The following is a 14,607-nucleotide window of genomic DNA, read 5'->3' as shown; positions in this document are numbered from 1 at the left end:
GACCACACATTGACTTCGGATGCCCGAGGGAACTTTACTCAAGGCACAATTGAGAAGGTTCAAGAGGCATGTGCTCCAGGGCCTCCACCACTTATCCTCCATGTCTAGGCTGGTTCTTCTAATTTATTCTACCCACAACTTTCTAGCCAAGACTCTTTTAGTCAATATATGGTGTATGCACAGTTCATTCTGGAACTAGCACCTTTTCAAAAAATATGGGTCCATTGGTAGCCGTTTGGTGATCCAATCCATCCGAAAATAGGTGAAGAGATAGCTATAGATTGGTGTAGTGCTCTCTTTTAGAGCCACTGGCTTGGTTGTCTCCATAACTCCCATAGAGTTCAATATGGAGAGCAATGTGCTCTATGGTCACCTCTTTTATATGTGGTTGAGATAAGGAATCCAATGGGTTCGATCTTAATCTGGCCCTGAGCTGTTAACCCTTATGGAAGAGTAATGTCAACACCACTCTACAACTTTTTTCAGAATTGGTCATGTGTCAGCCATACTCTATATATTTGTTCATTTTAGATAATCCCATTTTCTTAGAATGTTCTTCGAATAAGAGACACCAAGAGATCCCTGTAAATTGTGAAGGAACCTGTCAACAAGTCTTCAATTCCACTGCAGCATCAGCACAGGAGAAAAGAAGCATTATACATTTCCCATTGAAATCAATGAGCTGTCTATGTCCAGTGGGATGTACCGAGTCCTCCAGAGAGAGAGATGCTGTATAATAGATGAGTCCCTGAATGAATTTGCTAATAGGGTATTTTCTAACCCAAACAACCCCTTTAAGTCTTGCTTGAATGCTGTGGTCATTAGGCATATGGGCTTAGTTTTTTCCTTTTTTTAAACCCCCCAACTACTAGAAATCACAACATTTGTGTCTGCAATAGTTTTCTTTAAAACATCAGTAAAAATCCTGCCACCAGCTACTAAATTTACCATGTATGTATAAAACAGAATAACATATCAGCTCTTATTAAGGATCACTTACATATCAATTTTTTATTTGCCTGCCAAACTGCACAGTAAAAAAATACATTTTATTAATGCTCACCCTGGCATCCGGTTCTGCAATTAGACTTTGTATTGTCAGGTTTTTTATTTTTAAGAAATAAAAAAATTAAAGCATTTTTTCATATATAATTCATTATGTTACTCAGTAATGGGTTTATGGGAACGCTGAAAAAGCCTTCTTGGTGTAAAGAAAATAATCTATGTCTTAAAGCAGACTTCTGGGGATTAGAAGAGCCAAAGAAATGAGTTTGTTACAAGGGATAAATGAAAACTACAAGGTTTGTTTAAAGAAAAGTTTGCATCTAAGTTTTAAGTGGAAATATCTAGTACCCTGCCAGGACCTTTCAGCACAACAACATCACCATAGATCTATTATGTGGGAATGTGGCCATTCCTGCATAATGTGGGTTCTGCTTGTCTCTCTATATGTACATATACTTCTATACCCAATAGGAAGCAGATCGGAGCACATGAATGGGAGGGCAGTCACTCAGTCATGACATGGGAGGGAAGGATGGAGGAGAACCCTCATGCAATTTGCTCACTCATTAAAGCTAGGTGACTGAGAGACCTGGCTGTAGTTCCATAACATGTCAGGTTTGACACACATAGTACCTGGTTTTTAAGGGATGACATGCTATATCATCGATCAGAGCTTGTTATGGGCAGAAACACTAGGGCTGGTGCTACATGTTTTGTTGGATTTTGTTTTGCCATGCTTAGTAGGTTGCTTGCAATCTTGTTTTCCATGGGGTCATGTTATCCAGTTGACCTCTTCTAGAGAGATCGTAGGATGGGGAAAATAGAATTGTAGGTATAGGGAGAAATAACCAAAAGGAAATGCAGCATCCATAAAGACATAAGACGAAAATAAAGCTACATATCCTCACTTACTTGATGCATGTCTGTAACCCTTCTGGTGGTGGAGAACATGATTCCATCTCCTCCAACTCTGGACATTCCTTCCCTAGCCCAACGGGCAGCTGTTTGATGGTCCTTTTCCTTGTCCGATGGCCACTAGGAGGAGATGAATTACAATCCGTAGAGCAAGAACTCCATTCTGACCACTCCAATACTTGACAGTCTTTATCCACCACACAGGCTTGGAAAGTGATCGGCAACTTCTCCTGCTCACAAAAGCTGTGGATGACATTAAACATTGTTAGTGTGGTAGTGTGATATATGGACATGACACATGATGATGCATCATGATACTACCTCTTATTCACAACCCTGTTCTAGGTAGCGATCACTAAAGTGGTCAGACATATTCAACACACTCTTTTCCCTCTGCTGTTGTTCTTCCCATATTGTATAATCAGGTACTCAAAGTGTGGTTGGTGGCAGAGGCAATATTTCCTTTCCACACCAGCAAAGAGTTTAATGCCATAAACAGGTGCATACCTTGCTGTAGATATCTTGTGCAGCCTTTACGGTTCTTGACCATTTAAGATGTCTGGTCTCTTTCCTTTAAAGTCACTCTGATAATAAAAGATCATTTCTGGCAGCAGTACTCTCAGAGATAAAGGTTCTTTGGACTGGACTCTCTAACCAGGGGGTGGGCTAAGTCAATCACCCTGGTAACCTGACCTAATTTGCCAGTGTTCCCTATTCATTACTAAAAAGTTCACATAAGGCACAAAGAATTATGGAGCGCAGTTATTAAGACCGGCATTTTAAACGCTGGTCTTAATAAACCCCTGCGCTGGCGGTGTATTCTCCGAAATTAAGAAGAGGCGCTGGCCTCTTCAGAACCTTGGAGGATCCTCCACCAGTTCTAAATGTAATACAGCTTTATACCAGCCTACCATACCCTCCCCTTCCCCATCCACTCCTGGCGTGAGCGAGGAGAAGTTACATAATATAGGCGTATTTCAGCTTAATAAATGACCCCCTACGTGTTTTGACATCAAATCACAACAGTAAATTAACTCTTTTAGCAGTAATTAACTCTTTTCAGTAGGCCTCTGGTGGCACTGTAAATAGTCTACTAACTTTTCTCTTTGTAAAAGTTGCTAACTAAAATGTTAATCATCTGTAACTAGGAAAATTTCCGACTTGTTACCAGCTACACATTTTGCTTTGTTGGAAAGCCTCGGGGGCTCGTGCCACTTTACATTGCCAACGCTGATTAGTGTAGAAATAAGTAATCCTAGTGTATAATTATGATACTCTGTTTCCAAGCTTGTTGTTCTCTAAAAATCTATGGCTAGTGAAGAGAGGCTAGAGGATGCCGCACTGTACTGCTCCAGGAGCATGCTAATCCTTCATGAGCCACTGGGCTTGAAAGTGGCCTTAGCTTTGTAATGGGGCTTGTAACAAGACAGTAGAGAAATAAGTGATGTCTCTATTAGGTAAAGATTTTCGGGCACATGCACTTACTGTACTACAGCTCCACACAACTTCTGAGTTGTACAGTGACGCCCTTAGACTTCTATGGAGCTCTAACATCAGATACTATATGCATGTTCCATGGGAGGTCATTAGAGATGAGCAAATTCTTAAAAAGTTAGATTCGGTTGCTTCAGCATTTTACAAAAAAATTTGCTTTGTGATGAATTACTTGTAAGTAGTGGGTACAATGCGCCGCCCCCGTCAATCTCGGCATCTGATATAAATAACACAGTGTGAAATTTTAATTAAAAAAATTTACTTAATCCATTTGCTCGTGACAGGTTGGCCGCCACCATCTTGCTTGAAGATCATACGTCACCGCGCACAGGATTTCATGTGAGATCTTCAAGCAAGATGGTGGCTGGCCTGTTGCTAGCAAAAGGATCAGGTAAGTATGATTTTATTTTATTTTTTACACTATTTCAGGTTAAATTGATTCACTACCACGAAGCAGGAGGAAATTCGGCTTCCTGGCAAATCAAATTTATCCTGGATTTCGATTCACTCAACACTAGACGTCATGTTACGGAGCTATCCTCCCCTTCAAGCCTTGCTTGAAGGTTACAATAATTCCTAATATGGCTTCTTACTGGACAACGTTTGGCTTGTTTGTTGGGTGATCAAGGATATCTATACATCCCAGTTTTTTGGAACTATTATTCATAGAAGCATTCGTTCCCGATAATTGGTCAAATCCTCGGTCCACGTAAAAGAGCCTTTGCTAATAAAATTGTCTAAAGTTGTATAGATTGTGCAACAAACAGGTATGAATCAAGGTTAGTGGAGGCTTGTAGACTACAAATTTGGTGGGCCTTCCGAGTGTCAGACTAGTGTTCCTTGGGACTCCAGAGCTTCCTCCCCTGGAACATATAAGATGTAGCTGACTTACAGGGAGTCCGTCAGCAGGAAGTTCATTACATATTGTCTTGTAGGGCTACCTTTCACTTAGTGATCCATTGCTTTATTCTGGAGAAATGGCACTATAAATCCATAGTCAAATGAGTAATTAAGTGCACTGAGGGCGGGCCCAAGTCATTCCTACACCTTTGCTCCTCCTGCTTCCACTGCCAGCCCTTCCTCTCCTTGTTGATTGACAGGGCCAGGTTCCTACATAGTAGGCTGGCCAAGTCAATCAAAATCAGAGAGAGGGGCGGTCAGAGGAAGCAGGAGGAGCAAGAGGGCACAGAGTGGTTTGACCATTGCATATCTTCTAGTTATCAATACGGGTGGGATATTGAATCTTTGCCACACAGTGAAAAATATTTGAAAACATTTTTAGTGTTGGAGATGCAGTATAAAATTTCAGAGGGGAACTGGAGGCATCTGTGTAGTGGGGCCGTTGGTAGTTGATGTCCCTGGGAAACTGACCCTTCGGCCCTCCGTACAATTCAGTCCTGGAGGCAAAGCAAACAGATCTCTACTATGATCGGAACAGGAAAATTGTTGCCCGTGGCTTTTAAAATTGGTGGCTGCAAATGTCATGGCAAGCAGAGAAGACATCTGCCATGGTTGTAACTAAGCTAGGGGGAGGTCAGCTTCACTACTAATTATTATGACTCCATTCATGCTTCAGAGTATCAGCGATGTAGTGGTGACCTCGGAGTGAACTCTCCACTTAAGTGGCATCATTAAAGAACGATGAGGCCGTCAACTCAGAGCAGATCTCAGAACATGAAGCTTGAAGGCCTCCTATGTAGTGCCCATGACATTTACTTTACAAGCTGTCACTTTATATTTCTTGCAGCAGATAGATTTGTTTGCAGAATGTTATTGCATTTTTTGTTACATTTTGAGTTTTCTGATTTTATGTATGTATTTTGTATCCATCTTGAGTTATATAATTTGTTCTCCATCAAGAGCTGTACTCACAATTCTGCTGCTTATTACTGAGCTCACATCTCCCAGCATGGGTCTTAGATTAAGACAAATTATTGGAGTTGGTTCAAGTCGGGAGGGGGGGCTTCTGATCAGTCCTATTCAGATGATTCCTCGTATGTCTCTACAGGCAAAGTTGTCCGTGAAGAACCTAAGCTCAAGTTGACCCTATCTTTATTTCCAGGAGTTAATGAGAACATTAACAAGTGTTCCCCTCTTTATGGACACTTAGAGGAGTTATCTAGCTTTGGGGCTGTTTCTGCCAGAGCCCCCCACCTTCCTGGACTTGAGGAGTGAGGCGTACTTGATTGCCACCCCTGAGTTCTGGGTCCTTCGGTTCCCCACTACCATTGACGAGGTCTGGTAACCCTGGTAATCATAAACTGCTGGTTCAATGTGGGTCACTTGCAGCTGATTATTGGCCATAGCTGTGGTTAGTCCCCCATATATCATGTGAACACCTCCCCCCCGGCTCCGCAGACAGCCGGAGCTCGTCAATAGGAGCATTTAAAGTTAAAGAGGGAAGAACTTGCCAAGAGGGTGATACTGACCTTTTTTTTTATTATAGAAGACAGAAGAAGGGGGCGAGAGAAAATCCAAGATGTTAGGAGCAGAGCTATCTTGATTTTGTTTTGGGGCTCTCTTCATTCTATGTATACCCCAAGAGTGTTAAAGGAGTATTTTAACCTGAGGGCTCATGCACACAAACGTATTTTCTTTCCGTGTCCGTTCCGTTTTTTTTGCGGGCCGTAAACGGAAACATTCATTTCAATGGGTCCGTAAAAAAATGGAAGGTTCTCCGTGTGCATTCCGTATGTCCATATTTCCGTTCTGCAAAAAAATAGGACATATCCTATTATTGTCCTCATTACGGACAAGAGTAGTACTGTTTTAAAAGGGGCCAGCTGTTCCGTTCCGCAAAATACGGAAAACGCACGGACGTCATCCGTAATTTTTGCGGATCCGTTTTTTTGCAGACCGCAAAATACATACAGTTGTGTGCATGAGGCCTAAAGCAGTGCTTGGCTAGTGTTATCAGTGCCATAGATTTTGATTGGAGCAACGGAATGCATGCTCAAACACGGGCTTTGTGGTTGGGGAGAATGGGGGCTGAAATGACCCATTTAGGCAATCATTGGAGCCAGGTTTGGACTGGGCCACAGGGGAAAAGGGGGAATCCCCTGATTGGCCCCTGACCAAGATGGGCCCCTCCTCCACTGCCTGCACAAGTGGCACATGATACAGTAGACTGATGGCAGCATACAGGTGGTTGAGATGACTTCTAGGTATAGAAGGCAGACCGGCTAGCATCCTCTTTCCCCAGGGACCTGCCATCTTTAAGTCGATGCATGGACACCTATAATCAATCATCTTGTAACTTCTTGCTGCTGTCTATCCCTGTGTGAGCAGGTGTGATTTGCATGTAGCTGTACACTGGCCCCCAGACTAAATTTTACTGGTGGGCCCTGGGCACCCCAGCCGGACACTAATTGGGGCACCAGCAGGTCAGACACCCACAAATCTAGAATCTATCGCCTTTAGAATAGAAGGAAATAATGAATGTATTGGCATGAATGAAGTCCAGCTTCTTCTGTATTACAAAATGCAACATGTGCTGAAAACCCTGATAATATACTCTCCAGGTTCTACAGAACCATTTATCAATCCATAACTGTCCTCTTAAAAGAACCTGTCACGATGAACATGCAGTCCTAGCTGCCAGCAGCAAGTTACGGAGCAGGAGGAGCTGAGCAGATTTATATAAAGTTTTAAGGGAAAATATTTAGTATAATGTGTAACGGATCGATTGAAATCTAAGCTTTTTTTCCTATGCTTAGGTGTCCACTGGAGGGACACTGGGGAGGGTTCCTGCTCCAGCCAGTTGCCTTACAACCAGATTCAAGTATTTTCTGAGCCTTTATAGGGAGAAATGGACGATCCTTGGGATAGAGAATGTCTTCACACATTTGGTCGCAATTTGAAAAAGAAAAGGAATAAAAGTAATGGTGGAGATCATGGTCAGAATTGTCGACATTTTGCAATATATGGTTTTTTTTTGTCACAAAGTATCTAATGATATCATTAATTTACTACATTACAGTTGCCTAGGTAATGCTAATCTACCAAAATATTTAAACCAATTATCTATTGTTGGTTAATTACACTTGACGCGGGACCTATTCGAGTAATTAGTTCTTTTAGTTCTTTTTTTTAATTCCATCGTTCAGCCACTTTCACTTAAACATCAACAATTTTCCATGTTGAGAATAAAAGTGAATAATTCCCTGAATAGTTATTAGCTCAGATTTAAAATGTCTCTGCTTAAGTAAGCATCAAATGGCCGTTAAGTACAAATGTATCTCCACAATGGCCGTCACATGGGACTGCCATCAGCTGGCTTCTATACTCTGGAAATCTGATGGTTCAGATTAAAAGCTCTGGGCAATTTTGGTTGCAATTTTTACATTCCACTCATTTTGAGCTAAAATGATTTTCTTCAGTTGGTTTTTAATAAAACCTTTCGACAGTTTTTTCCTCGACAGTTTTTACTTTAAGCCCATCTACAGACTATTGCTTCCTCGTTTCTCATTGAATCTGTCAGATCCGAACTGAGGACCGATCTCTGAACTCCTGGCAGCTCCTTTACACTCATCATAGCTAAATTCTTATCAAATTGATAAGGCTATGGCTTAAATGCATGAGCTGTCAGGAGTTCAGAGATAAGGGCTACAGATCCAGCCATCAAAGCAGCAAACTGACGGTTCAGAGTGAAAGTGAAAGCAAGACACTCTGCAGATAGACCGAAACTGTTTAATAAATGTTTAATAAAGACCAATTGAAAAAAATATATATTCCCCCCCCCAAAAAATGCTAATAATTTGCCCCTGCAGATGTTCACAACCTTTGAACTACTTGAAAGTGAGAAGACTTAAAGGTGTATTCCCATCTGAGACAATGGGGAGGGGGGGAATACCGCTAGGATATGCTCCCATTGTCTGATAGGTGCGGGTCCTACCTCTGGGAACCGTACCTATCTTATATATAGCAGAGGAAATGGCTTGGTTATTTCTTTCGGCCCCATAGAAGTGAATGGCGGAGGTGGCCCCGCAAGCACGGTGTGCTCCCATTCACTTCTATGGGGAGAGCGCTTGGTGGTGGCCAGACCCAGGGAATCCCAGGGTTCTCCAGCCAAAACTTTTGCCCACTCCGTTCTTGATATAGGTGCTGGTCCCCCATGGTGGGACCTGTACATATTAGACAATGGGGACATATCCTAGCGATATGCCCCATTTGTCTCAGATGGGAATACCCCTTTAAGAGAGTCATACATATCTATCTATCTATCTATCTAGGCTGAAGAAATCTATCTATCTATCTCATATCTGTCTCCTATATATCTCATATCTATCAATCTATTTATCTATCTATTTATCTATCTATCTAGTTATCTATCTCACTATATAGCTACATAACATCTAATTTAATCTCTACTAACAGTTCTTGGAAGGTTCTAGCTTTCCTTGTGGAGATCTAGCAACTGAAGTTAGTCTTTAACAGCAATGATCCCTGGGAAATATTATCCAAATGATCCTCTCTCTAGCGCCAACTACAGGTACCTAAGCTGTTAGCCAATGCCCAATAAAGAGTCAGAAATACAGTTTAGCTACTAATAGGCATACCATTACCTACCTATACATATACAATTTTTTCTTCTGGAAGAGAGCTAATTTGCATATCTGTTAACAATGATGTTATTACATTGTTTCCTAGGGTGACATTTATGGATCTTAAATCTGGCCTAGATATCCATCTCCCCTGTGAGCTTTCAAATCTCATTCGCCATAAATGACAGAGGCCACATGATATCAGCGCGGGAAGCAGGGGTTCACTTCTTCAGGCAACCCAGTAATTCTAGAGAATTCTACCAAAAACATAATCAAAATCAGCCTTGTCCTGATGGAGGTTTACCTTAAATGGCCACTTGTTTTCAAGTCAAATATTCAACAATCAGTACCTACATAAACTATGGGGCAGTATGCAGAGGAAATCCAAGTTGAGAGCAGCTCACCCCATTCGGCACCCAACTTTGAAGTGCACAACTATTTTTGGAACCCCATTGTTTTGTAGGGTTTAGATACTGCCCATGAACTTTATAGATAAACAACTAACAAACTCCCAAAATGGATAATAGTCGACAACACAACTCATCATCAAATCTGACTGTTGGAGACATACCATTCTTAACACAAATGTTAAATCCTACTAAATAGAACTACTGTCCTCCATAGTATTCCACTATCAGTTGACTGCTGCTGTGAGAGGAAGATGTTCTCTGAAGGATAATCCTCATGATAATAATAGGTGTAGAATTGAGATAACAATATGGCAGCTCTATTGTTCTTTTGATATGCCTAAGTAAACACATCCACAAAAGTGAACTGCCTTGATTAGTATAATGTGTGATGCTCTGACTCAGGCTCTGGCCTCAGTGATTGATTCACAATTTTTTATTTAGAGGGGACCATTAAAAGATAAAAAAATATAAAAAATTATGGATATAACCCCTTTATGCAAGACTGTGTGCCGTGCTAAAAGTACAAATAAAGAGAAAGTTAAAGAACCAGGACAGGAAGAACACATGGAGTGACTTCAAAAATTATATCCAGAAACCTAACCATCTGTTCAACAGGAAATTTTTGACCCATTACAGCAGCAAAGATATCATAAGACCAAATTATATAATGTGGTATACAAATACAAACATTTTGTGCTTTTGGTTTACAGAAACAGTTACCTTAGAGCAGCAGTTTTTCCGTTTTTGTGCATGCAGGTCACCAGTCGTGTCTGATACCCGATTTGTATATCCCAGTATCTGTTTTCCTGGCGATTCTTCCTGTTTCGGATCCTCTTCTTCTTAATGAGTTCTCTAGCTTCTGGGTCCTTCATGATCTTTTCTCTTTCTTTTGCTCGTTCTCTGTTTTTACCCCTCTTCCCGATTTGTCTAACATGTCTAGAAATCGGTATCGAGCAGGAACTCCAGGGTCCAACGTTCAGACTGTACATTGTTTCTTCTCCTTCACAAGGAGAACCTTGACAAACCTGAAATTCAGTTAGGTTAGGACAACCGGAGCCACCAAATTGTGGCATGGCCACCACATAGCGTGTCCTGTGCTTTAATCCATTGCCACATGTTTTTGAGCATTCCGACCACGGAGAAAAATCTGATACAATACAATCCTGAGGACAGGGAATAAGGCAACCTTGTTCTAGCCGGGGTTTGGATTCGAAGTAGTCACATATACTGTCATCTGCCACCATCCCAGTGGCTTTCTGTAGACAGACGACTTCTCGCGTCTGAATTCCTTCCTCGCCTTTTGTGCATTCTGTTGGTTTCTCTGATAACCTTGAGGCAACTGGTGCACACTGGTTCCAACTACCCAGCTGCCATTCATAGAGTTCTTTATGCCAGTCACAAACTCGAAAACAGTTTTGCTGATTTTCCGGCCTATCTGTCTGTTTACAGTTTGTGGCGAGAGTCGTCCACCCTTCGGTGTGCGCACACCAGACCACCCTTGAGTGAACTCCTCCTTCACCACATTCATCACCCATACATCTTCCCCAAGGACCTGAAACAAGAATATAAAGATGAGTTCTCAGGGCACAAAAAGGAATTTTATTTCTGGCATCACAATTTTCATTTCTGTACAGTATATCTAACATAATAATGAGATTAATGCAGGTCATATATGAAACATAGTGGTCAGCAAAATGGTCTCCTACCTAAATATTCTTAGCTTGTTATATGATACACAGGTTATAGTTACTAGATTTCTGGAGAAGGGTCGTTGATCTAGGGAGTTATTCTAATTGCCTGATTGGAGTCGAGAAAAAAAATTTCCCCCTAAAATGAGGAAACTTAGTTTCCAACTCACTGGGTTTTTTGCCTTCCTCTGGATAAACTTCAAAATAACAGACTGAAATGGATGGATGTCTTTTTTCAGCCTTATAAACTACAGTATGTCAGTATGTTATGTTACTATACTATAGCAATTTGCTGCAAAATTCAATTATTGCAACTTCTTATTTTCCCTAAAGAGGAGTCATATAAGAACTCACATAAACTATTGCTTGTTCCTGCTGAAATTGACCCAAAGTAGAATAGTCTAGTGTGTATCAGTGATTTCAGAAACCATCCATTCATTGCCAAAAAAATGACCAAAGAAGTGGAAGAAGAGTTTAACACTATTACACGCAACTATGTTTGTTTCTATATTATATACATGAAAATAACTACTATAATACTGCTCCTATGTACAAAAATATGCCTACTATAATACTGTCTCCTATGTACAAGAATATACTGTAACTACTATAATACTGCCTCCTACTGTATGTACAAGAATATAACTACTATAACACTGCTCTTATGTACAAGAATATAACTACTATAATACTGCCTCCTATGTACAAAAATATAACTACTATAATACTGCTCCTATGTACAAGAATATAACTACTATAATACTGCTCCTATGTACAAGAATATAACTACTACAATACTGCTCCTATGTACAAGAATATAACTGCTATAATACTGACTCCTATGTACAAGAATATAACTACTATAATACTGCCTCCTATGTACAAGAATATAACTACTATAATACTGACTCCTATGTACAAGAATATAACTACTATAATACTGCTCCTATGTACAGGAATATAACTACTATAATACTGCCTCCTATGTACAAGAATATAACTACTATAATACTGCCTCCTATGTACAGGAATATAACTACTATAATACTGCTCCTATGTACAAGAATATAACTACTATAATACTGCTCCTATGTACAAGAATATAACTACTATAATACTGCTCCTATGTACAAGAATATAACTACTATAATACTGCTCCTATGTACAAGAATATAACTACTATAATACTGCCTCCTATGTACAGGAATATAACTACTATAATACTGTTCCTATGTACAAGAATATAACTACTATAATACTGCCTCCTATGTACAAAACTATAACTGCTACTAATAATAATTGTTCCAGTATCTTTAGCAGTTTCTATAAGCTATACAATCTCTGATTGTAATACTCTGCTCCCCCCCCCCCCCCCCTGCAGTCCCTGTGTATATAATATTGAGGCAGTGAGTGATGTATTTTGTATTTTGTACCCCGGCTTTCGGTGCAGCCAGCTGGAAGGCTAGATTAAGTCTATAAAAACTCTTTTAGTATTCTACGATGATTACATTTAAATCTTAGCTTTATAGATTTTTGCGGCACCTACAATATAAATATATGGAAAATACAAATGCAATTTACTTTCTATTCCGGGAAGATTACACCTTGGCTTTATCTCTCATCGACCTCTCAGAAATAACAAGATCACAGCGGCATTATCCACACTCGCATACAAGAAGGCTCCCGGAATGGCAGGGACCACCGCTCGAGAACACCAACCGAGACCAAATACAAAAATCCTAAATGGCCTACTTAGAGGAAAAACCTGCCATCTAATCTCAGTGCTAGAAACATGGCTGCATTCACTTCGAGGAAACACATGGAGACCCTGTCTTATCACCAGCCAGCACCTTAGGCCAAACCATCCTAATTAGTACTTTTACTTTCAGGTAGAAGGAAGATTCCCAGCTGTAAAACTCACCATGAAAGGCCAAGTCCTGCAACGGTGGCAGATAATAATTGGTTTTTCATATAATGAGAGAAGCCAATTAAATTAAATAGATAGATGTGAACTGTGAACATTTTGGGTCATCACCAGGTGAAGCCAAGAAAGGTATCGCGTTGTGTTAAAATGAAAAAAGACAAAACAGTTTTTAAAACGTAACGCTAGAGAGGACTGTGGTACAGGTGGAGTAGATTTCCGCTCTTATTGTGCACTGTTGCATTGTCCCATCAGAAAACCCCCTCTAAATGTGGACTTGATGGTGGCCAGCAGATTGCTGCTGGTCTGGCAATTGAAACTCATATGGTTAACTCCTGAAGATGACCTATTGTCCTTTAGTAGCCGCTACAGGTGGTAACGCATGTTGTCCATTCAAATGAATGGGTGACAATGTAATATATGAATGCATGGAGTCCTTCAAAGTAGAGTTACTCTTCTCTTTTTGGGTTCCTGAACAGTAAATACCCCACTATGATTTTAGAAGATGCCAAGAGTTCAAATGTTCAGGGGTTGTCCTAATGCCCTAACGCTATTGATGACCTATCGGTTTGGGCATAGCCACCATCAAATGTATGGACCTGGTAGACAATGAAGGGGACCCACCACTGAGTGCTTTGTCCCCTTCAGTCAGCAGATCAGTGGTGGTTCCAGGAGAAGACCCAGATCACCTTTTACTAGGGCATTAGGACAATCACTGGCCTCATAGAGGGATATTCCTTGAAGTGGCCACAGGAAGTTCTACCTGCTGTACTGTAGACTATCTCTCTGTACTGCTCAGACTTGCTCTCTTGTTTGGGCAAATGTATCCTGAAGATAAGAATGTAAGGGTACTTTCACACTTGCGTTGTTTGATTCCGGCAAGCAGTTCCGTTGCCTGAACTGACTGCCTGATCAGGCAAACTGTATGCAAACGGATGTCATTTTTTCTGACTGATCAGGCATTTTTCTGACTGATCAGGATCCTGATCAGTCAGAAAAATGCCTGATCAGTCAGAAAAATGCATTGCAATACCGGATCCGTTTTTCCGGTGTCATCAGGCAAAACGGATCCGTTTTTTATTTTTTTTTTCATTTTTAAAGGTCTGCGCATGCGCAGACCGGAATGACGGATCCGGCATTCCGGTATTTTGAATGCCGGATCCGGCACTAATACATCCCTATGGAAAAAAATGCCGGATCCGGCATTCAGGCAAGTCTTCAGTTTTTTTCGCCGGAGATAAAACCGTAGCATGCTACGGTTTTCTCTTTTGCCTGATCAGTCAAAACGACTGAACTGAAGACATCCTGATTGTAACGGCACCGTTTCCGCAGACAAGGGGTTAAGATCCGCTTAGACGATATGCCCCTTTCCGAGAGACAGGCACAGCTACTGCAGAACACCAACCTCCCGAACTGGATACAAAATAGCACTCCAAACTGGAACCTCACAAGTAACTGTCAGTCAGACGAACAGGAAAAGCGTATCCGTCAGCTTACACTCCTGGCAATCAGTCTCCAACAGCATACAGGGAATCCCCCAATAACGAGACAAGGCTCCGTGTTGAGGGTCAAGCAGTGATCTGAAGTGCTGGCACACCCAGCCTGGTTTTTATTACAGTTTTTGCAGATAC

The 14,607-nt window shown here is 41.0% G+C and overlaps 1 protein-coding gene across 4 annotated transcripts in view; it reads right to left on the bottom strand.

Moving 5' to 3' along the window:
* The window catches only part of THSD7A (thrombospondin type 1 domain containing 7A), a 293,377-nt gene that overhangs the window by 129,979 nt on the left and 148,791 nt on the right, over window positions 1-14,607 (bottom strand). For all 4 annotated transcript variants that reach the window (XR_006389941.1, XM_044293070.1, XM_044293068.1 and 1 more), the window contains exons 2-3: window positions 10,088-10,919; window positions 1,918-2,163 (exon numbers count right to left, since the gene is read on the bottom strand). Coding sequence is in view for 3 of the 4 variants with exons in the window: in XM_044293070.1 (XP_044149005.1) it covers window positions 1,918-2,163; window positions 10,088-10,919 (1,078 nt within the window). In the remaining variant the exon portion in view is untranslated. The remainder of the gene's footprint in view (window positions 1-1,917; window positions 2,164-10,087; window positions 10,920-14,607) is intronic.

The sequence above is a fragment of the Bufo gargarizans genome, chromosome 5, assembly GCF_014858855.1.
Source record: "Bufo gargarizans isolate SCDJY-AF-19 chromosome 5, ASM1485885v1, whole genome shotgun sequence".
NCBI classification, from domain to species: Eukaryota; Metazoa; Chordata; class Amphibia; order Anura; family Bufonidae; genus Bufo; species Bufo gargarizans.
This window is presented reverse-complemented; position numbering and strand designations above follow the sequence as displayed.